This window comes from Lynx canadensis, chromosome E2 (genome assembly GCF_007474595.2).
Source record: "Lynx canadensis isolate LIC74 chromosome E2, mLynCan4.pri.v2, whole genome shotgun sequence".
Classification (NCBI taxonomy): domain Eukaryota; kingdom Metazoa; phylum Chordata; class Mammalia; order Carnivora; family Felidae; genus Lynx; species Lynx canadensis.
This window is the reverse complement of record NC_044317.1, coordinates 45587574-45612669: the sequence shown is the minus strand read 5'-3', so window position 1 is coordinate 45612669 and position 25096 is coordinate 45587574. Positions and strand designations below refer to the sequence as shown.

Genomic DNA, 25096 nt, shown 5'->3' with positions numbered 1-25096 from the left:
TACCTAAAAGAGCTTGGAAGCTAACCCTTTACTTGTCAAGCCTACTGATGAGACTGCAGCCCACCTGACAGCTTAACTTCAGCTTTGTAAGACCCTGAGTAGAAGAGCCAGCTAAGCCCAGATTCCTGACCCACAGAAATTGAGATAATAAATGGGTCTGTAGTAATTGGTTGTATAAGAACAGAAAACTAATATTTGTTAATTTTATCTACTCTTTTAATATGTGAAACACTAACATTTCTAAAAGTCTAAACTACACAAAACAGTTCACTCAGGGAAGTATAACTCCCTCAATCACTTCTATTCCCTCCCTTCCCCATATGCTCTTCCCCTTCTGGATTTGGACTCAAGGCATCAGAATGTCTGGCTGTGGGCTGATGTGCCAAAGCCAACAAGAAATAGATACTGCAAGAATTAGGTTCTCTCAGCCAACATGCAGAAGCTGCAATGAAAATTAGGTTAAAAAAAGCTGGAAGGCTCTTGAGAGAAGAAGAAAGTCATATAAATTCCTTGTGATACATCAAAATACAGGTAAATGAATATGCATTTAAATATTTTAGGATAGGGGCGCCTGGGTGGCACAGTCGGTTAAGCGTCCAACTTCGGCCAGGTCACGATCTTGCGGTCTGGGAGTTTGAGCCCCGCGTCAGGCTCTGGGCTGATGGCTCAGAGCCTGGAGCCTGTTTCCGATTCTGTGTCTCCCTCTCTCTCTGCCCCTCCCCCGTTCATGCTCTGTCTCTCTCTGTCCCAAAAATAAATAAATGTTGAAAAAAAAATTTAAATATTTTAGGATAAAACTCAAATGGTTTTGGCATGTATCATTTTTTCATGATTTCACACTAAAGCCAAATTTTTGCAATTACTCAACCAACTGCATTTGATAAAAGGTATCTACTATGAAAATAAAGGACATAAAATACTTTTGATATAATCATTCAGCTGCTAAGCCAACTGAACGTTTTGCCAAGTGGAGAAATAAATACCTTTATTGTAAAAGCCACTTCCACTTGGGCATTATATAACTTCCAGCTAAAAGCATCTTAATTGAAATTCCCACATTCTTACTCCAACTGCCAACCTTTCCACTGAGCTACATCCACGTCTAAATGCCTACTTGATATCACCTCTTTAACATTTAACAAGTATCTCAAACTTAACATGACCTCACCCTACATAGTCACTGTTTACCATCTTAGTAAATGAAACTACCGTTCATGTAGATGTTCAGGATGAAAATGTAAGCATTGTATTTAACTTCTTTCCTTCCTATTCACATCCAAGCATCAGCCAGCCACTCCTGTTACTTCTACACTCAAATTGTATCATTTTGACCATTTTTCATTGCCTCCAACATTTACTTCCCTAATTCAAAGCACCCTATCTTAACAAAATCAGTGGTGTCCAAACAGATTGTAGAGGAAGCAAACCTGCCACTGACATTTAGAGACCTGGGTCAACATACAAGTAGAAGTCGCCAGCCAGCTCCCTTCTCTTAACCATCTCCACTTTTGTTCCACACCAAAAAGGGGCCTCATGTTCACATTTGTGGGCACTCCAGATTGTATGTCTAAGCTGTCTAGTCTCACCATGTAGCTACCACTTGGCCACCTTGTGCACATAGGCAGCACATTGACCTTCCAGAGGACAGATGGAGGGAGGGAGCTTTGGACACAGAAGAGGCACAGACTCTGGTAGCAGCTTGAAGCTACTTGAGTGGAAAATTCGCAGATAGCCTGAGCATGGTCTAAAGGAGGTTTCACGCTCTGGACACGAATGTGTCTTTGCATCTCGATTTCTCACCAGGAAGGAAAGGGGCTTGGCCAAATGAGGGCCAAACTGTGACCCTTTGTATGTTTAATAATTATTAAAATGTAAAATATATTTGTTACTAGATACTGATAATTGTATTAACCGAAACTTTAAAAATCTTTTTGACACTTATAGAGTGTTTTGGTCACAGGGAAAAATTAAAATTTCATTTTTGCTGCAGAGAAGTAAATCAAGATGATTAGTAAAAGATTTTTAAGGATAGGCAATTATTGCATTAAGACAAAATTCAGTGATGAAAGTATAATGGAAATGATTTCAAGAAAAAGGCATAGTGCACACTTTCCAAACGTTAAAAAAGCTTATGTATGTTTAATTGATATTGGTATAGAAAATATGCTACAATGGTATCTTTGAATCATTTAAACTTATAAAGAAAATACTGTAGATGTCAATAATGTAAAAGGGGATACATTAGTTTTTGAAACTGTTGTAAGGGGAAGGTAGCAAAACATTTGAAAGACCACTACTCTGATAAAAGAAGATCAGGTTTAGTAAATGATGTATCAAGGTGTACCATCACAGACACGTGATGCTAAAGAGAAGTAAATGAGGTTGACTCCTATCTCATACCAGCTATCTCAACTTTTACAAGTTGTCACACTCCTGAGTCCCCCAACTGAAAAATTGGATGGGAATATTTGTACTATTGTGACGAATAAATGAAATAACATTTATAAAGGAAATTGCACAGTGTTTGGATCTTAGACATTCCCCAGAAGTCAGCCATGGGTTTTTTATTTATCTGGATTTGACATTCATGAATTATGGTGTGAGAAGATTCTTCACTAGCATTAATAGTAGGGTCTGGATTCTTTACAAATGCCCCAATAAGCAGTGCTAAGTAAGCCCTGGTAAAATTGTGCTTTATCCGTCCCTAGGCAGGATTAGAGAAAAACATTCTAGTGTAAAGAATATGGGTGGTCCCTCACACCAGTCAGAGTGGCCAAAATGAACAAATCAGGAGACTACAGATGCTGGCGAGGATGTGGAGAAACAGGAACCCTCTTGCACTGTTGGTGGGAATGCAAACTGGTGCAGCCACTCTGGAAAACAGTGTGGAGGTTCCTCAAAAAATTAAAAATAGACCTACCCTATGACCCAGCCGTAGCACTGCTAGGAATTTACCCAAGGGATACAGGAGTACTGATGCACAGGGGCACTTGTACCCCAATGTTTATAGCAGCACTCTCAACAATAGCCAAATTATGGAAAGAGCCTAAATGTCCATCAACTGATGAATGGATAAAGAAATTGTGGTTTATATACACAATGGAGTACTACAGGGCAATGAGAAAGAACGAAATATGGCCCTTTGTAGCAACGTGGATGGAACTGGAGAGTGTGATGCTAAGTGAAATAAGCTAAGTGAAATACAGAGAAAGATACCATATATGTTCACTCTTATGTGGATCCTAAGAAACTTAACAGGAACCCATGGGGGAGGGGAAGGAAAAAAAAAAAAGAGGTTAGAGTGGGAGAGAGCCAAAGCATAAGAGACTCTTAAAAACTGAGAACAAACTGAGGATTGGTGGGGGGTGGGAGGGAGAGGAGGGTGGGGGATGTGTATTGAGGAGGGCACCTTTTGGGATGAGCACTGGGTGTTGTATGGAAACCAATTTGACAATAAATTTCATATATTGAAAAAAAAACCAAAACTGAGAACAAACTGAGGGGTGATGGGGGGTGGGAGGGAGGGGAGGGTAGGTGATGGGTATTGAAGAGGGCATCTTTTGGGATGAGCACTGGATGTTGTATGGAAACCAATTTGGCAATAAATTTCATATATTAAAAAAAAAGAATATGGGTGGTCAATCAAAATAACTAACACAAGAAATCTTTCTTGGCTTCTTCATTCTAAATTTGATTTTATTCTCAATTCAGAATGACTGCCTTCAAATAAGAAAAAGCTAAAAAAAGAAAAAAACCTAAACACATCAAAGAGGGGCAGCTGGCTGGCTCAGTAGGTAGAGCATGCAACTCTTGATCTTGGGGTCATGAGTTCAAGCCTCACACTGGGGTTTAAAAAATTTTTTTTAATTAAAAAAAAAAAACAAACATGAATGATACAGAACAAATTGGTGGTTGCCAGAGGCAGGGTATGCAATCTAGGTGAAATGGGTGAAGGGGCACCTGGCTGGCTCAGTTGGAGAAGCACGCAGATCTGGATTCCGGGTCGTAAGTTAGAACCCCATGTGGTTTAGATATTACTTAAGTAAAACTTAAAAAGAAATAGGTGAAGGGGGTCAAAAGGTACAAACTTCCAATTATAAAATAAATAAATCATGGGGATGTAATGTACCGCATGGTGACTATAGTTAATACTGTATTGCATATTTGAAAGTTGCTAAGAGTTAAAAAGTTCTTATCACAAGAAAAAAAACTTTTGTAACTATGTATAGTGATGGATGTTGACTAGACTTATTGTGGTGATCATTTCACAATATATACAAATATTGAATCATTATGTTGTACACCTGAAAATGATATTATATATCAATTATATCTCAATTTAAAAAAGAAATAACTAATATAATCTAAGTTTATTTTTAAAAAATCACATACCATGAATTTCACACTTATTAGGATATTGTGAACTGTTTTTTTTTGTTTTTTTTTTTTTTAATTTTTTTTTCAACGTTTATTTATTTTTGGGACAGAGAGAGACAGAGCATGAATGGGGGAGGGGCAGAGAGAGAGGGAGACACAGAATCGGAAACAGGCTCCAGGCTCTGAGCCATCAGCCCAGAGCCTGACGCGGGGCTTGAACTCACGGACTGCGAGATCGTGACCTGGCTGAAGTCGGACGCTTAACCGACTGCGCCACCCAGGCGCCCCAGGATATTGTGAACTGTTAAGTCATGGGGGCAATTAGTGGTTCACCATGAAATATTTATATTAGATGACACAAAGTTAGAAAATGTATAAATCAATATTTATTATCAAAATTACAACAAAATAGGTAAAAACATGAGTTCATCAAAATAGCTACATGTTATATACTGATAGCTATTTCAGAATTTGAATTGCTTTGTTATTAAGATACTATTACTAAATATGCACCATTTTTTGTTATATAATAGGATTCCTTTATAAGGAAGTAGTGACAATGTTAAGAAAAGTTTCTAAGAAGAAAAAGTAACATGAAAAATTATATGAATTAATTTATTTTCCAGAAAATTTAAAAAGGATCATAGAGTGATCATTTCCCTGTCATAGTTTCGGCTTCAAGCATGCCTTTCTCTATTCTGAGATGCTGGAGCTGGGACTTTGACAAAGATGTCCCAGTCTCCCTTGCTACTGTTATAGTTTGCCAATGGAGGCATTAAAGGGAGACTGGAAGGCTCAGTAGGGAGAAGAAAAGGGGAAAGGGAGAAGGAACTCACTTCTGTTTTCCAGTTCTTTCAGTATCTCTAGCAGTAGAGGAGGGCTATAGCTTGCCTGCAAATTCTTTTTGCTTTCTCAGCACCAGACTGCTAAACCCAGTTAACAGCCATGTTAACAGACTCCTCTTCCAAACTCTTAGGTTCTGGTAAATCCTTCCTCTCTCCTTTGTTCCCTAAGCTCTATGGTGTTAGCTGTTTCTTGAAGTTACAAATCTGTCCCCTTTTTGCTCTTTCAGTCATCCAACATTGTATAATCAATTTCCTGTAATTAAATATTGTTTGAAATTACCAGTATAGTTCTGCTTTTTTTTTTTACTATATCCTGATGGACATAGTCCTAACCACAATTTGTTTTAGCAGTACAACCGCTTACTTGTGGGAATACTTTGAGGACCACTGTCCTACACTACTGGAGATGACTAGAGTCAAACCAGTGTTGGACTTGGTGGTATGACATAAGAAAAGTAAATAAGGGACAAAAAGTCTTCCTATGATCAATTACTGACATTTGAAGAGATAGTTGTACACAAACTTCCTCTTTTAAAAAAAATTTTTTTAATGCTTATTTTTTGAGACACACACACACACACACACACACACACACACACACAGAGTGTGAGTGGGGGAGGGGCTGAGACAGACTGGGAGACACAGAATCCAAAGCAGGCTCCAGGCTCTGAGATGTCAGCACAGAGGCCGACATGGGGCTTGAACTAAAGAACCGCGAGATCATGACCTAGGCCAAAGTCTGATGTTTAACCGACTGAGCCACCCAGGTGCCCTCAAAGTTTCTCTTGAAGGTATATTATGCCAGTCAGGAATGGAGTATCTTAAATTTCTAGCATTTAGTATGAAATGTCCAAGATGATCTCTATCCTGCACTGATAATCAGATCCAGGGAAGAGCTGTTTGATGTATTGGTCAAGTAGCCAATCACAGTTATCCAAAGAACACTTACCTAGTACATTTCCCCACTGAAGCAACCCAATTATTAAATGTTCTAGAGCCTTAAAAAAAAAAAAAAAGGTGCTTGACTTCTTCTGAAAGTAACAGTGCCCAATTTCACATTATAAACAGCAAATCGCTCAACCCTACTAGCCACACTCCTTTTGTCCAACTCTCCAGCCTTAGCTATTAGAGGTTTCTTGATGGGATGGGGATCAGAGGATTTATTCTCCAAAGATTGGTTCTCATTTCAAGAACTTCCCCCCTTGTTTCCACATACCTCTATTTACCAAGATCTTGACTTGGGTGCACCTTCCAGATCTTCCAGGGTCTGGGGGTGGGGAAGAATGCTGCTTTGTTCAGAATTTTGACTGTTGGAGCACCTGGGTGGCTCAGTTGCTGAAGCGTCTGACTTCGGCTCGGGTCGTGATCTCAGGGTTTGTGAGTTCAAGCCCCGCGTGGGGCTCTGTGCTGACAGCTCAGAGCCTGGAGCCTGCTTCGGATTCTATGTCTCCTTCTCTCTCTGCCCCTCCCCCACTTGTGCTCTGTCTCTGTCTCTTAAAAATAAGTAAATGTAAAAAAAATAAAAAAAGAAAGAAAAGAAAAAAATATATATTGACTGTCAAATACTCCCTCCTTGACTCAATTTTAGTTAGGCTCCTCTGGACTCTCTTCTCAACTAGGATTCAACTTTTGGCTTCAGTGTTTGTCTTTGCATTACCCGGTTTTAGCAAGAATTCTGTCAACTCAGTTTAGCCAGAGCTCTTGATATCTCATTACTCTTAATATCTAATTAAAGTCTTCATCCACCCAGGTGATATCTGATATCAAGAACTCTCTTGGTCAGTCCAGCAAGAATTTCCCCTTACCTTTGATGTCTCCTCTTAATTTTCCATCCACTGACTTCCCCCTACTCCCACCAACTTGCTATTACATATAAACCCTATTTGTTCTTTCTGTATTTGGAACTGAGCCTGGTTCTATGCTGAAGTTTCTTCTCCCCTATTGCAGTGTTCCTGAATAAAATCTATTTTTGAACTTCTTTAACTACTGTTCAGTTTTGGTTTTCTTTATCATCACTCAGGGCCTCGCTTTCTTGTCTTCCTGACTGTGGATAGTTTTCTTGAAGCTGGACCCTTATTGAAGTTGTAAGGTAAAAAGGTGGAAACAGCTTCAGGAGAACCCCCAGAGCTACTGGCTATCATACTATAAAAGGCTCTGGTGCAAATGAGCGTCTCCCCAACAAACGGAATGTAATCACCCTTCTGTGGTATCACATTAGGTCCTAGTAGAAAAGGGATATAAACATGAAGGTAGCAGTGACCCGGCCCATGGCCGGGGATCAGGGGTGGCGTGGGGGGCTGGGAGAACAGTTAGATCTGGAGACAGCCACACACAAAGGCACACAAAGAAACCTCTTCCACAGGCTCAACACTAAAAGCCAGCCCAGAAACGAATAAAGCTCCACCTCTGGTCACAGGTAAACTCCTTCGACCTCTGGGGTAAGAACACAAAGAAATGCTCGTCCATTTCAGGCACAGTCCCTCTCACAAACCCACAGGCACCCGCACATTCTCGGCGTCACACATCGACCCACAATCACGGGACGTGATTTTAAATACAGAAGCTGACTGCACTGACAGAAGGCTTCGCCCCGTGGTGCACAAGCACAAAAGTGTGCAGCGACGGTCACACAGAAATCGCCACATCTGAGAATTCAGTAACAATCACGGACGTGCGCAAATTCACGGTTTCCTCACGCACAGCCGCCCACAGCCACTTGCGTGCCCAAGATCCGCCAGGGTGGCACACAGCTCTCGGGTCAAGACTCCCACGGCAGCGGCCACCTGCGCAGGCGCGGAGTAGAGGCGGGCCTTGGGGCCCTCTGGGAAATGTAGTTCAGCAAATGAAGGCCGCGGCGCAAAGCTCTCTGGGGCTGGTGGTTCGAAGGGTCCTGAGGAAAAGCTGAGCTGCGTCCAGTCCAGCTGGATGTTTCCCCAGAGGAGCTCGGGGTCCCGCACCGCTCAGTCCCTGCTCCGCTTCGCTCCGCGGGGCATTCTGGGAGGGGACGTCGTGGGTCTCGGGTCGCTGGGCGGGTTTCCAGAGCCCGCGGCGCCGGGAGGTGAGTTGGGCCTGGCTGAGCGCGGGAGCCAGAGGTCAGGGCCGGGCTTGAGGTGGACCGTCAGGGACCGGGATGGGGCCAGGGGGGTGCCCTCAGGGGTTCCTGTATAACTGTGTGAGAGGTCGCGATGTGACAGAATGTGATCTTGTGTGGCACCGTGTGTGTGATTATGAAAGATTATATGTCTCAGGTATAAAACTGTGTGTGTCTGTGTGTGTGTCTGTTTCTGCAGGTGTAACTACGTGTTACTGTATATGGGTTTGTGAGAAATAGCGGGTGTGACATTGTGTCGCTGTATGAATATGTGTGATTATGTTTGACTACTTATCAGAGGTGTGATATAGGCTCTTGTCTCTATATGACACATGTAACAGTGTTTGAATGTGTGTGACAGCAGGTGTGATTGCGAACCCATGACCATCTTTCTCTGCAGGTATAAATTTGTATGAGTAATGGTGACCGGATGTGTGACCTTGTGTCCTAAGTCACTGCGAGATTGCGTGGGACTGTCTGTTGGAGTAATTGTGTGTCATCATCTCTGTCTTTGGGTTAATGCCACTGTGTATGTGTTTGACATTACAGGTGAGCTTGTGTGACCATGTGTAGTGTATGTGTGTGACTGGGTGAGAATTTGTATGTGTACGTGAGACTGAAGGCTTGATTGTGTGGGACCTAGTGTGTGATTGTGGGCGCAGAAAGATTAAAATTACTTGCCCAAGTTCAGACAGTTAATAAGTGACAGAACAGGGTCTTGAACCTAGGCAGAGTCCTTGCTTTTAATTACTAAACTCTCTTGGTCTTTCCCATACCGTGAGAGTGAAAACTGGGGGCCTTGGATTCTCAGGGTGTTGGAGAGGATTGTCCCTGGTCTTGGACGAGGAACTGTCAGGATATGGGAACTTAATGTGGGTCTCGTCCTTCAGTCCCCTTGTGAGTCACAGAACCCAGTCTAAAGACATTGTAGTGAGACCATCCTCAAACTGACTGCTCTGGGGATGGAAAGCTCAGTCTGAAAGCCGGGTCTTCCTCACCTTAGGCCATGCAGTTTCAGATTTTAGCTTTGTCTTTGTCAAAACTCTTCCACATTTGGTGCTGAGAGAGGCCAATCCATGGCTCTTTTTCTGATATACCAAGTTAGCGAAATTTTGCTTCTGACTTTCTTAGTTAATAAAGAAAAATGGTCTCATTTCCTTTCCAAACAAAGGTAGCACTTCTTTACACCAGCAGTTGGCAGTGAGACAGTGAGGAAAGAAAGGTTCTGAGAGATGGAGTAACTTGCCCAAGGTCATGCAGCCAATGAATGAAGGAGTGGAGAGTCACCATGCGCCTGGGGGCTACATGAAGCCCAAGGCTTTAACATCACCTTCTTTCGGAGACTGATGGCTTATCTCAAACTTTGGAAATATTACCCCAAGTGATGCACCACTCTTTGCAGACAGAAATATAAAAGACATTTTTGGGGGGCGCCTGAGTGGCTCAACACTTGAGCTTCTGACTCTTGATTTCAGCACAGGTAATGATCCCAGGGTCGCCGGATCAAGCCCCATGTTGGGCTCTGTGCTGAGTGTGGAGCCTGCTTAAGATTCTCTCTCTCTCTCTCTCTCTCTCTCTCTCTCTCTCTTTCTCTTTCCCCCTCTTTCTTTCTCTCTCTCTTTCTCTCTCCCCCTCTGCCCCTCTCCCCTGCTTGCGCTTTCTTTCTCTCTCTCTCTCTCTAAAACAATAATAAAAAGTAAAAGACATTTCTTTTATGCAGATGCTATGTAGGGTTCCCAGATGCAGAGAAGGCTTCATTGATTCTCCTCTCAGGTTGCAAAAGCTTTTATGGACAATTTCAAGCTGTGTTGCACTAAGGAAATAACTTTCTCAGAGACTGATTGGCCATTGCAGAGTAGCCCAGATTTAGGAGGTCGTATATCCTGAATTCTAGGTCAAACATGACTATCCTCATTTTCAGATTGAAGAAATGTTGGCTCTGAGAGAACAACGAATATTTCAGGCTGTGCAATTTGTTATTGGTTTGTATTAAAATTTAGCAATGCCTGACTCAAACTCTATTTCTGTGAAGTAATAAAGGTAATACCTGCATCTCTGAAAATGCCTCTCTAGTAGATATATGGCTTTGATTCCCCAGGTTATGTTAAATAATTCCCATTCAGATATTGTAGGCTCTTGAAAGAGGACCAGTTTTGAGTCTCGTCGCAGTTGATTCTTATGACTTTGAGTTAGTTGCTTTAGCTTTTTGAGCCTCAGTTTTACTTGTTGGCAAGATAAGGATAATAATATTTACCTTTGCGTTTTGTGAAGAATAAAGAAAATAATGACATATGTAGGGGTGCCTGGGTGGCTCAATCAGTTGAGCATCTGACTCTTGGTTTCAGCTCAGGTTATGATCTCAGGGGTCGCTGACAGCACAGAGCCTGCTTGGGATTCTCTCTTTCCTTCTCCCTCTGCCCCTTCTCTGCTCGTGTGCGTGCACACTGTCTCTCTCAAAACAAATAAATGTTAAAAAAAAAGATAATGACATGTACAACATGTGTAACATCGCTATTTATATTACAGGAGGCCCAGTAAGATTGATTTATTCATTTAATAAATATTTTTTAAGCTTTTATTTTGAGAGAGAGAGAGAGAATGAGTGAGGGAGGGAGGGGTGGAAAGAGATGGAGAGAGAGAATCACAAGCAAGCTCCATGCTGTCAGCTGGGAGCCCAATGCAGGGCTTGATCCCACGAACCGTGAAATCATGACCTGAACCAAAATCAAGAGTTGGATGCTTAACCCTACTGAGCCACTCAGGCGCCTCCGTTTAACAAATAATTTTTGAGTGCCTGCAAAGGTTCTGGCATTATTCTAACACTAGAGATACAATCAGTGAACCAAACAAATCCTAGTTCTATTAGATCCCACACTGTTGTTTGGGGAGACAACAATAAACAGAGAAAAAAAGTAACATGTCCAATGGTGTCAAAAGCTACGAAGAAAAATCACAGTAAGGAAAAAGAGACTGGAAGGGAAGTTATCTTTAGATAGAATTTTCAGGAAAGTGCCTCTCATGTGGTAACAACTGAGCACAAACAGGAATGAAGAGAGGGAGTGAGCCATGTCCAGGCAGAAGGAAAATCAAAGGTAACAGCCCTGAATATGGACTGTGCACGGTGTTTGAGGAACTGTAAGAAAACCTGTGTGCCTGGAGTGGGGTGAGCAAGCAGAATGAGGGTAGGAAATGAAGTCTAAGGGGCATCCAAGGGCCAGATCATAAACCACCTTATTGGCCATTTAGATTTTGTTGAGTTCAAGCTATATGTTCTTAATACCAGTGAGGACTTCAGGGGTTAAATTAATCTGTGGCCTTTTCTCAGATCTTAGAAGGCTTAGGGCTGGCCTATGTAAGGAGGCTGTGGAGACCATAAAGGGACAAGTGGTCTATCTTTGTGAATCTCAGATCAGCAATCTGGGGCTGGTTTGCCATTTTTTTTCCCTTTAATTCTCATTTCTCAGGACATTGTTCTCCAAAAGAGAAGATTAAAGAAGAAAGGAAGAATGGCTGTTGGACTTTGTAAAGCCATGTCTCAAGTAAGTTGGTGTTTTCACTTTGTTTCCAGAAATTCTACTTCTTTTTTAGGACTTTGTGACTTCAGAAAGTCACAAATAGCCCAGTGAGCACTCTCACACTTGTCTCTCTCAACTACTTCATATAATCTCTCTATAAATCATTTAGTATCTTTTTTACTCAGTGCTGTGCTCAAATATGTGATGGAAGAGAACTGTCCTTTTTAGATAGCTCATGATTTGTTATGCTGGAGATTAGTGCAAGTGGAATAAAGGACAGAGGTGTGATTATTGAGCGCCCTATTAAATAGGGAAGTCAAGGATGGCCTTTCTGAGGAAGTGACATTTAAGCAAAGAAAAACCTCAGTGAAAGTAGGGATTAGGTTTCGTGGAGATTTGGAGAAGAGCTTTAAAAGTAGAAGGAATAGCAAATATGAAGTTATTATGGTGGGAACATGTTTGATGAGCTCTAGGAATATCATTGAGCCAGTATCCTCAGAGGGAAATGAGCACTATGAGATCAGAGGAGTAGCTGGGGAACAAGTTATATAGGCCCTTGAAACTCATGACCAGAACTTTGAGGTTTGTTCTAAGGGTGAAGGAGAGTCATTGGAGTGTTTGTAATGTAATTTGATTTATATTAAAAAAAATTTTTTTATGTTTATTTTTGAGAGAGAGAGAGACACAGAGCACAAGCAGGGGAGGGACAGAGAGAGAGGGAGACACAGACTCTGAAGCAGGCTCCAGGCTCTGAGCTGGTAGCATAGAGCCCCATGCGGGGCTCCAACCCACGAACCATGAGATCATGACCTGAGCCAAAGTCAGATGCTTAACGAACTGAGCCACCCAGGCACCCCAATTTGATTTATATTTTAAAAGGAAAATAGAAAGGAATTAAGGGTGGATTGGGCGATCAGTTAGGAGACTACCACAGTAATCTAGGTGGAAGGTGATAGCTGCCTGGACCGTGGTGGTATCATTGGAGCTGCTGGGATTGGGGTATATGTTGGAGATAGAAAATGTGGGATTTGGTCAGGGGTTGGTTGTGGAATGTGAGAGGAAGAAAGAAGTCAAGGATAACTACAAAGATTTTTGACCTGGGCAACTGTACAAATGGTTGGGCCATTTACTGAGATGGAAAGACAGGGCAGAATGAGATGGGAACAAAAATTGAGTTCTAGATATATTAAGTTTGTGAGATTGGGTATCCAAGTGCAATATTGATTATACACTGGAATCATGATTGGGGGTGTGAATTTGAGAATGATTAGTGTATTTAAAGCCGTAGGACAGGATAGGATTATCTGATTGTGAGTGTCTATAGGAAAGATGCCCAAGGACTCAATTTGGGTATTCAGTATCTAGAGGCTGATAAGAAGAAGAGGAACCAGCAAGAGAGACTGAGAAGGACTGATGTAGAAGGAAAACCAGAAGAGTGGGGAAGTCAAAAGTACAGAGTATTTCATAGAGGATGTGACCAACAGAATTAAATTCTTCTGAGGAAGATGCAGACTGAGAATTGACCATTGGATTTGGTAACATGGAAACTACTGATATTCTTGACCAGAGCTACTTCATAGAGGGGTTGAGATGAAAGCATCATTACAGTGGGTTCATGAGGGAATACTGGCCTAAAAGGTGAGAATAGAGATGAGTCTAGACCTACACTGCCCAGTAATGTACCCCGTAGCCACATAAGACTCCTCTGAATTAAGATGTGCTATAACATATATACCAGATTTTTAATTTTTATTAGTATTGTTATTTTTTTATTTTAGAAAGAGAAAGAGAGAGAGTACAAGTCAGGGAGAGGGACCAAGGGAGAGAGAGAGAGAGAGAATTTTAAGCATGCTCCAAGGAGCATGATGTGGGGCTTGATCCCAGGACCCAGGGATAATGACTTGAGGTGAAATCAAGAGTCAGACATTCAACCGACTGAACCACCCAAGTGCACCAAATATATACCAGATTTTGAAGATTTAGTACAAAAAAAGAATGTAAAACATCTGATTAATAATTTTTAGATTGGGTATATGTTGAAATAATATTTTAGATATAATGGGTTAAATTAAGTATATTATTAAATTTACCTATTTCTGTTTACCTTTTTTTCCTTTTTTGCAATATAACCTAGTGATTCAGCATGACATTTGGTCTTAAACATCTATAAAATGTGTTTTATACTTTTTTCTTACTTTTTTTTTAAAAAAAAATTTTTTTTTTTCAACGTTTATTTATTTTTGGGACAGAGAGAGACAGAGCATGAACGGGGGAGGAGCAGAGAGAGAGGGAGACACAGAATCGGAAACAGGCTCCAGGCTCTGAGCCATCAGCCCAGAGCCCGACGCGGGGCTCGAACTCCCGGACCGCGAGATCGTGACCTGGCTGAAGTCGGACGCCCAACCGACTGCGCCACCCTGCGCCCCTTTTCTTACTTTTTTAAAATAAGTTTTACAGTGAGATTAAATAAGATAATAACTGTAAAATGCTTATTAGGGTGTCTGAAATGTAGTAATTGGTCAATAAATAGCAGAATATAAATAGCAGTTATTCTTATTTTTTCCATTATTAAATCTATTTGCTTTGTTGATGTAGCTACTAAAAAATTTTTAACATTTATTCATTTTTGAGAGAGAGAGACAGAGTGCGAGTGAGGGAGAAACAGAGAGAGAGGGAGACACAGAATCTGAAGCAGCTTCCAGGCTCCGAGCTGTCAGCACAGAGCCTGACGCAGGGCTTGAACCCATGAACTGTGAGATCATGACCTGAGCAGAAGTGGGACATTTAACTGAGCCACCCAGACGCCCCCTAAAAAAATTTATTATGTGGCTTACATTGTATTTCTATTGGATATTGCTGGTGTAAACAACTCTTTGGAAGAGTTTTCTTATTTTTTTAAAAGTTTCATTTAAGTAATCTGCACACCCAACATGGAGCTCGAACTCACGATCCCAAGATCAAGAGTTGAATGTTTCTCTGACTGAGCCAGTCAGGCACCCCTGGAAGAGTTTTGTTAAGAGGAGTAAGGAAATGGGACAATAACTACAGTGAGATTGTGGAAGGGACTTTATCTATTTATAAGATGAAAGGTATTGCATCAGTTTGTATACTGATAGAAATAATCTAGTAAAGTGAGAAAATACCGATAAGGGAGATATCTTATATCTTCCTGATAATTACAAGGGAGAGAGGTGACAGTGTCTTTGTATGGACAAGTGAAAGGATTGGTCATAGATAGGAGCCTAGAGTTTTATGCATTGAAACAGAGGGAAGACAGAATATATGAGTATGGATACAGGGCAGCAAGGACTTGTAATGAACAAGAAGAAGGAAGTTCAAAGTGAGAACAGAGTTGGTGGTAGTTTGAGAAAGAGAGAGAGACAGAAACTATGAGAGTTGGAAAGTGAATTTATTAGGGAAGTGTAGTGGTGCTTTTGTGGAATCTCTGGTCATATCCTAGAAGTACATTGGGTTAACATTTTATCAGTCAGGGTTCCAGCAAGAAACTCAAAAGGGGACTCTTTATAAGCTATGATCAGTATATAAAGAAACCACAGAGGATAGTGCTATACCCTGGGACTCATAACAATAAAACTTGGGCCTGAACCCAGCGACAGAGAGATCTGAGTGCAGAGGGCCACTGACAGACATTGTGACCTAGGAGTGAAGGACAGGGACCACACAGGGCGGAGCTGCAAGGAGGGTGCCAGCAGAGTAAAAATTGTGCTTCGCTTGCCTCTCTCTCATCTCTTGTCTGTGGCTGAACCCAACTGAAGATGGGGTCGGGAAAGGGAGTCTATTAATGCAATTAATACAGGTCAACCTCACAGGACATAGAGAAGTGTAGAGGGGCACACGGAAGTTATACAACAGTATGTATTTGTCTGATGTTTTTTCTCTGGCCACATTCACCCACATTTCTACTATGTAGAATAACCATATTTAATATGTATTTATTTTTGCAATCTGATGGACAACAATAGAACATTTAATTTGAAAGCACTAGCAAAAGAGATTATTTTCTCCATAAATTTAAAATATAAAAACCAGCTCAAAAAATAGAAAACTAAATAGAGCAATGTGCAAGAAAGAGTTAACATAGCAGGCCCGAAGCTGCTGTGTTTAGAAGAACCCACTTGCAGGTTGGATTTGGCTGGCGTCTGAGATCTTGGCACTAAATTCATTCTCGGCACTGATAGAGATTTTATTATTTTTAATAAAAAATGAGATCATGCTTTGCAAAATGGAACTTAAAATGTCATTTTAAGCATTGAGTACTCTTCCTTCCTATGGATATACTATAGGAAACTACCGTTTATTCACTGAGTGGCAAATATTTACTGTTTACAATGTGACCGGTTTTATAATAGACACTGGATAATCAAGAGATTGTAAAACAGATATCCTTCCCTCATACAGGTTATAGTTCAGTGGTGTAGGCTAAACTCTTATTTTTTGATATGTAAGTTTTTTTCCAGATGTAACCTTCCAATGAAAATTCTATCTAAATATCTTCATATATACTTTATTATGTCTTCAGGACACATTTTTGGAAGTTTTTCCTTACATATAGAGTCTAAGTTTCAGACCATACCCTTTAGTCAAAGCCCAATTTAAGGCCTTTCTTCACTTCTCTGACCCATGTGATATCCCAGTTTGGGGAATATAAAGGAATCATCCCTATAAGAATTTCCTGATACATGGTGTATGTAACATAAAACAGCCTTGTTCACATACTTTCATGTTATAAACTCATGTTTCATGCCATAAGCTATTTTTTTCCTGTGTATAGGTCTTTTTTTATTTACAAAAATGTGAAATACTTTTCTCTCAAAATATTCGACAAACCTGGACATGTACTTGCTCCCCAATAATCAGTTTCCTTGGACCACTTAGAGAACTCTGGCAGAAGTCATCTTTTCTGCCAGGACCGTATGGGAGCACTTGGCAAATGAGATTTTTTTTTTCTTTTTTTATAATTTCAGGGTTTGGTGACCTTCCGAGATGTGGCTCTAGATTTTTCCCAAGAGGAATGGGAATGGCTGGACCCATCTCAGAAGGATTTATACAGAGATGTCATGTTGGAGAACTACAGGAACTTGGTATGGCTTGGTAAGGATGTCTCCCCCATAATTCAGAATCTTCCCTCGGGTGTTTTTGCTTCCTCCATTAGGAATATTTAGGTCATCTTAAGTGCTTAGCTGAATTTCTTCTTCCTGTTCCCAGGAAATAATTTGAAGTAGTTTCAAAGAGTTAGAAATGAATAGTTCCCATTGTTGGAGAAGGATGGTTTGGAATAGCATCAGTATGGCGTAGGAATTTGTTAAACTGAAAATTATAGAATCCCACTATAGACCTACAAAATCAGAAACTCTGGGAATAGGCCTAGTAATTTGGGTTGTTTTTTTTTTTTAATTCTTTTTTTAACGTTTATTTATTTTTGAGACAGAGAGAGATAGAGCATGAATGGGGGAGGGTCAGAGAGAGAGGGAGCCACAGAATCTGAAACAGGCTCCAGGCTCTGAGCTGTCCGCACAGAGCCCGACGTGGGGCTCGAACCCACGAACTGTGAGATCATGACCTGAGCTGAAGTCGGACGCTTAGCCAGCTGAGCCATCCAGGCGCCCCAAGTAATTTGGGTTTTAATGAGCCCTCCTAATGATTCTGATGCCCATTAAAGTTTGAGAACCACTGTGGTTTCTGATTCAGTAGGTCTGGGTTGAGGCCTGAGAATTTGCTTTTTTTTTTAATGTTTATTTATTTTGAGAGAGAGAGAGAACACATGTGTGCTGAGCAAGCAGGAAAGGGGCAGAGAGAGAGACTCCTAAGCAGGCTCCTATCTGTCAGGGTGAAGCCCAGCTTGGGGCTTGAACTCACAAACCATAAGATCATGACCCGAGCTGAAATCGAGAGTAGGACTCTTAACTGACTGAGCCACTCAGGTGCCCTGAGAATTTGCATTTCTAATAAGTTCCTAGGTGGTGGTGCTTCTGCTCTAGCACTTTGAGAACCACTGCTACGGAAAGAGTTTCATCTTCATCCTTCATACCAACATCATTCCCTTCTCTGGCCCTTCCTCTAATTGCCTTTCTTGCTTAATGACCAAAAGATTGCGTTTGAGTCCTAGAAAGGCTAAAGCAAGTTGATTGTCTCTGTTTGTCTCTTTCTTGCTCTCATTTTTCTTCTCCTGTAAACAGGACTCTCCATTTCTAAGCCCAACATGATCTCCTTATTGGAGCAAGGGAAGGAACCTTGGATGGTGGAGAAAGAGATGTCAGATGGTCAATATGCTGGTGAGTGACAGGGAACTGGACAAGGAGTGTTGTTGTAAGGTGCCAGCCCAACTGGTCATGAGAATGCTTCCCTGCACTTGAGGAGGCTACCCTGGGCTTGGTGGGGGTGGGTTTCTCTCTATTTCTATCAAAGTATATGCTCTATGATTCGTCTAGAAATAACTCAAATCTCAGTCCTTGCCAGCTCTTTTCCTTTTAGGATCGGAAATGTGTACATTTCCAGATTTCATTTTAGAGTTTTTATTTTTATCCAAGTTATTATAAAAGTTATACATGCACATTTCTTAACGAGTCAAGTAGGTTTACAAGGCATATTCCCTTTAAAAAGGCAGTCTTTTGTCCACCTCCCTAGTTTCCCTCTCCTTAAATGGACCAACTTTCTTTACTTTTGCAACTTTTTTGATGTTTTCTTCATTTCTTTAACAAATACGTATATGTTGCTATTTCTTAATTACTTTTTCAGGTTTAGTCCTCTACCAGTATCTTCTAAGAAAATAAGAATTTTGTTTTTGAAAATAAGAATTTAATACTTTCTTATCCTAAATCAAATACATGTATGTGCTCACACACATACACACGTGCACACACACACACACACACACACACACTTCCCATCTCCTCAGTATCATAATTTTGATTGAATCACTGTTCAGGGTTTATATTATTGTGGCTATTAAGTGCTAGTCAGAGTCATTCTGTGTATATACCAAGATTACTTTTCCCACACAACTTTTTTTTTAATGTTTATTTATTTTTGAGAGAGAGACACACAGCATGAGTGGGGAAGGGGCAGAGAGAGAGGGAGACAGAGAATCTGAAACAGGCTCCAGGCTATGAGCTGTCAGCACAGAGCCTGATGTAGGGCTCGAGCTCAGAACTGTGAGATCATGACCTGAGCCGAAGTCAGACGCTTAACCAACTGAGCCACCCAGGTGCCCCTCCATACAACTTTTTATTTTTCCTGGAGTTAATAATTTCTGGGGTGGGGGTGGGGTTGTCTATTTGTTTGTTTTTTTTTTTTCTCTTGATTTTCTGTATACCTATTCCTCACTCAATTCCCAACTCTCCATCAACTATCTAAATCTCTTAAGACAGTCAGACACATAGGTAATCTATTGATTTTATCATCTTGGAGAAATCTCTCCCAGACTCTTCAGATATACTTCAGTCTGGACAAATTGCTCATTACATCTGCTTGTGCTCAGTTTGGATTTATCTTATGTTTTCTCGTGATTAGATTGAGGTAACGCATTTTTGGAAAAAGTGCAACAGAAATAATGTTAAGTTCCACTCAGTGCAACATACTGGATTCATAATATTGATATGTCTTTGATCACTTGGTAAGGTAGTTGTCTGTCTGGTTTCTCCAATGTAAAGTTACAATTTTTCTATTTGTAATTAATAAGTATCTTAGGGGAGATACTTTGAGGCTATTCAGTTTCTTTGAAACTTTTGCCCACTAATTTTAGCATCCATTGCCCCATTGGATCTTGTCTGCAATAGTTATTACTGTGATATTGACCTAATGTTGATTTTTCCATTTCCCTCCTTTACATATATTAATTAGGATTGTCTTAGAAAAACTTTCTTTTCTCCCATTTGTTTATTTATTCAATTATTTCTTTATGGAATCATGGATTTTTATTTTTTCTGAGGGAGATAAATCCAATAAATCATTATTTTGTTGCTCAAATTGCCCTAGCTTTGACCATTGGGATTTCATTCAAGTTGGTTTTTTTGACCTTTTAACATGCTCCTATCCATTTTCGAGCACTTCCTTCCTCCCCAGCTCTGGGTGTTCCCGGTTCATCTTGTTTTCCTTGCCCCAGCCTTGAATCAGGTTCTGCTCCTAGGAGCTCTGGTTCCTTTTATTGGGAAATGATGTTTAGAAACCAAGGTGTAGGTGCTATGAGTGCTCATTGCTACTGGGATGTCTTTGCTCCTAGACCCTCACAGCAGATTGAGCTGGAAAATATATGTATATATACCAACACACACAGGTACACAGACACTTCTATATTTATTTCTGTCTCAGTTTTTTTTTATATATTAAAATTACCAGTTTATTTTGATATCTTGATTCTAGTTTTACTCCATAGAGCTTATGGTAGCCTTCTTCCTTATCTGTAATTTGTTGTTCTAACAATAAGAAAAATGTATTTACTTATTTACTCAATTTTAGCATACACAAAATTTCAGAATTTCCAAGATACTCCTATGTGAGAAACAAATTTACTAACTAGATTACATTATTCATATATGGTTCCTTTTGTCTTTAGTCTTATAGTATTCAGCCAAAATACTATTTTTCAAAGTTACTTAGGTTAGGGGCGCCTGGGTGACTCAGTCTGTTGAGCGACCAACTTCGGCTGAAGTCATGGTCTCATGGTTTGTGAGTTCGAGCCCTGCGTTGGGCTCTGTGCTGACAGCTCAGAGCCTGGAGCCTGCTTCGGATTCTGTGTCTCCCTCTCTCTCTGCCCTTCCCCCACTCATGCTCTGTCTCTCTCTGTCTCAGAAATAAATAAACATTTAAAAAAAAAGTTAGGTTAGTTCTTTTAGGTTCATTTGTTACTGTTTGTATTCTGTTTGGGTTCTTACCACATCCTGGTTGATTTTAATTACTTATTTTTTTGGTATCTGAAACATTATTATGCTTTTAAGAATCAGAGCTATACAAAAATATGTCCTCAGAAATGTGTAACTCTCTTCTCATCCCGCTATCCTATTTTTATCTCCTTAACTTCTTCCTATCTCTTTCTTATCTGCTTCTTGTAGATACCAATCTCTGTATTTTCAGGTTTGTCCTTTTTATGTTTCATTTGTACAAATGAGCCAACATATGTGTAGTTTCTTGTAAGTCTTTGTACGTTACATGAAGGGTAGCATACTGTAGATACACTTTGCATTTTACTTTTCTCACTTAACTATATACACAGGCAATCACTCCATATTATTCATGGAGATCTTCCTCATTTTTTTAACAGCTGCAAAATACTTCATTATGTGGGTGTTATGGTAATTTATTTAACTACTTTCTGATGTGTGGACTTTTAGCTGTTTGCACTATTTTACAGTTATAACCAGTGCTTCAGTAAATAACCATGTTCATACGTATTTTCATAATGTCAAGGCTATGTTTTCAGGAGAGATTATTGGAAATGGGATTCCTGAGTAAGTGCATATGTAGTTTTGTTAGGAGTTGCCACATTCCCCTCCAGAAAGGTTGTGCCAGACTACTTCTGTATTAATTTTGTATTGCTGCTGTAACAAAGTACCACAAATTTAGTGGCTGAAAACAACAGGAATTTATTATCTTATAGCTCTAGAGGTTAGAAGTAGAAAATGGGTCTTACAGGACTAAAATCAAGATGCCAGCCAAAAAAAAAAAAAAAAAAAAAAAAAAAAGAAAAAGATGTCAGCAGCCTGCCTTTTTTGTGAATGCCCTAGGGAAGAATCTGTTTCTTGCCTTTTTTATGCTTTTTTTAGGACCTTTACTCAGACTTTTATTTTTAATTTTTAAAAATCACTTTATTTTAGGGGCTCCTGGGTGGTTCAGTCAGTTAAGCATCTGACTTCAGTTCAGGTCACGATCTTGTAGTTCGTGAGTTTGAGCCCTGTGTCGGGCTCTGTGCTGACAGAGGCTGGAACCTGCTTTGAATTCTGTGTCTTTCTCTCTCTGCCCCTCCCCTGCTCACACTCTGTTTCTCTTTCTCTCTGGAAAATAAATAAACATTAAAAAAAAACACCACTTTATTTTACATGTGGCATTTACATGCAGTATAGAATTGAGTCTTGCTTTGTGAACCAATCTAAGTATCATTTCAATTTAATAGGTGAAAATCCAGGTACATTTTTGATATGTTTGGGCTTAACTCTGTATATTGTTTTATGTGATGTTTTCTGGTATTTACAGTTTTTAAAAAAGACTTTCACTTGTCTGTTTTCCTAGCCTTTATTTTGGTCATCTAATACTATAGCTTTTATAATAATGAGGAAGATTTTTTTGTTGTTGTTGTTCTAGTGTTGTCTTTGAATTTTTTTGTTTTGTTTTGTTTTGTTTTGTTTTGTTTTGGCGGGGGAAGAGAGACAGCAGGAGAAGGGCAGAGGTAGAGAATCCTAAGTAGGCCCCATGCCCAGTGCAGAGCCTGTCTCAATGGGGCTTCATCTCTTGACCCTAAAATCATGACCTGAGCCAAAATCAAGAGTTGGATGTTTAACTGACTGAGCCACTCAGGCATCCCCTTTTGTTCTAGTGTTATTGTGCTGTTTCTATATACAATATTTATTCTTTCTATTACTTAATAAGTTGGCTTTAAATAACCTAGCCCTTGATTTTTTAATCTATTACAGATGAGTCAATAAGTAGGTTTATGTCACACCTTCTCTTCCCAAATTTTGTTAGTTGTATGTTTTTTATATTGTCACAGCATATTATATTTACATGCTGTTCTGTCACATTTATTCCAGCCTTTAATTTTGTCTTTTATGGCTAAATATATTCAGTGTTTTTCACTAGATCCTTTTGCTAAAATTTCTCTGGAAATTTCTCTAGATTGTCCTCTAGCAGTTTCCTCAAAAAGAGCTCATGAAAATAGTGTCCCCTCCCCCAAGTTCTATCTTGTTCATAATTGGCCATTCTTTCCTTAAATTTATTATAGCATAGTATTAATGTTGAATATTGTTTATGAAGAAGTCTGATGCCAACTTGATATTTTCCCTTTAAGTATATAATTGGCTTTATATTTTGTTCTGGTCTCCTAGATGGTTCTTTAATTAAAAAAAATTTTTTTTTGTCATTTATTCATTATTGAAAGATAGAGACAGAGCATGAGTGGGGGATGGGCAGAGAGAGAGAGAGAGAGAGAGAGAGAGAGAGAGAGACAGAATCCAAAGCAGGCTCCAGGCTCTGAGCTGTCAGCACAGAGCCCGACACGGGTTTTGAACTCACAAACCATGAGATCATGACCTGAGCCGAAGTCGGACGCCCAACCGACTGAGCCACCCAGGCACCCCGATGGTTCTTTAATTTTAAAGTTATTTAATTAGATACGTCTCAGTCTGACCATTTTGGATCACTTTTTCCTGAAATGTGTGTTGTCTTTCAGGATGTAGAATTGAGTTTTTATTTCAGGACATATTTTTATTTCTTTTTATAGACAAAGTGAAGAATACAGGAAAGTACAGTGACTAATACAATAAATGGCTACCACCCGGAATTGATCATTGTTAATGTTTTGACATATTTTCATTTTTTGATGAAGAGATAAACTGTCTTAAGTACAAGTTCTCTTTGTTTCTCATTCTCAGTTCATTTTTCCTCATCTGCTTCTTGCTCTGAGAAGCAACAACAGTTATGAGTTCATCATATGTCCTTCTAATTCATTTTGTAAACATATTTTGTAAATATCTATGCATTTGTTGAAAAAAGTTATTTTCTTTTCTTTAATGTTTATTTATTTTGAGAGAGAAAAAATGTGTGCATGCACACACAAGCCAGGGAGAAGCAGAAAGAGAGGGCGAGAGGGAATCCCAAGCAAGCTCTGCACTGACGTGGGGCTTAATCCCACAACTGTGAGATCATGACATGAGCCGAAACCAAGAGTCAGTTGCTTAACTGACTGAGCCACTCAGGCACTCCAAAAGTGTTTTTATTTTCATAGGTAGTATTCTTTACATTTTCTTCTACAACTCGCTTGTATTACTCAACATTTTTCTGAGATTTATCCTTGGTAAATCTATGTGTAATATATTTCCATTTTTTAAACTGTTGTATACTATTGCATGTTTTGAATTTGCCACATTTTATGTAACTCTTTCCCTATAGATGGCCATTTAGGTTGTTTCTATTTTTTGCTAACTCACATAGTAGCAGGGTATGTTTCTATGCACATGCACATAAGAGTTTGTCAAGGGTTTGTACATAGTAGTAAAATTGCTGGAGCATAGGAAGGAGTGCACACTTTGTTTTACTTGATACTCAAACTGCTCTTGAACATGATGGTATTATTTATACCTCTACTAACAATATCTGAGAGTTCTAGTTTCCTTATTCCCTTGATATTCTCCAACTTAAGTTTGTGATAATTGCCCTTGATAAATTTTCACCAGTATGATGAAAGAGAAATGCTCTTGAAGTTGTTTTAATTTGCTTAGTAAGACTGAGCATTTTCCCGGAAATGCACTGTCCATTCAGAATTTCTGTTCTGTGAATTACCTTCTCATATTTTTAACCCATTCTTTGAGGTAAGGTTATTTGGCTTTTTCTTACTGACTTTTAGAATTTCTTTTTGTTAAAAAAAATTTTTTTTTATTTTAGAGAGAGAGAAAGTGCATGTGAGTGGAGTGGGGTGGGGAAAGGGAGAGAGAGAGAATTTAAGCAGGCTCCATGCTGAATGTGGAGCCTGACCTGGGGCTCGATCCTGCAATCCTGGGATCATGACCTGAGTCAAAATGACCTCAGTCAACTGACTGAGCCACCCACCCCTAGAACTTTTTTTAACATATTCTGAGTATTAATCATTTTTCTATGATACGTGTTTTTGTCGTCTTTTCCAGACTCTCCCTTGCCTTTTACCATTGTGGTGCCTTCTCTCACCCGGTTTTTTTTTTTTTTTAATGTTTATTTATTTTTGAGAGAGAGAGACAGCACAAAATGGAGAGAAAGGGAGACAGAGGATTGGACCCTTAACCTACTGAGTCACCCAGGTGCCCCGACTCACCCAGAGGTTTTTTTGTGTGTTTTGTTTTTTTTTTATTTTTTTATTTTTTTTTAATTTTCTTTTTTATTTTTTAAGATTTACATCCAAATCAGTTAGCATATACTGCAACAATGATTTCAGGAGTAGATTCCTTAGTGTCCCTTACCCATTTAGCCCATCCCCCCTCCCACAACCCCTTCAGCAACCCTCAGTTTGTTCTCCATATTTATGAGTCTCTTCTGTTTTGTCCCCCTCCCTGTTTTTATATTATTTCTGT

The 25096-nt window shown here is 39.8% G+C and overlaps 1 protein-coding gene across 2 annotated transcripts in view; it reads left to right on the top strand.

Annotated features, from left to right (window-relative positions):
• Positions 1-8084: 8084 nt before the first annotated feature.
• The window catches only part of ZNF527 (zinc finger protein 527), a 33043-nt gene continuing 16031 nt past the window's right edge, over positions 8085-25096 (top strand). Inside the window, exons 1-4 of one of the 2 annotated variants that reach the window (XM_030297948.1) lie at positions 8085-8280; positions 11778-11852; positions 16814-16940; positions 18026-18121. In XM_030297948.1, the coding sequence (XP_030153808.1) occupies positions 11820-11852; positions 16814-16940; positions 18026-18121 (256 nt within the window). In that variant the 5' untranslated portion in view covers positions 8085-8280; positions 11778-11819. Of the gene's footprint in view, positions 8281-11777; positions 11853-16813; positions 16941-18025; positions 18122-25096 lie in introns of those variants that run through there. The other variant, XM_030297949.1, reaches the window with a different exon arrangement.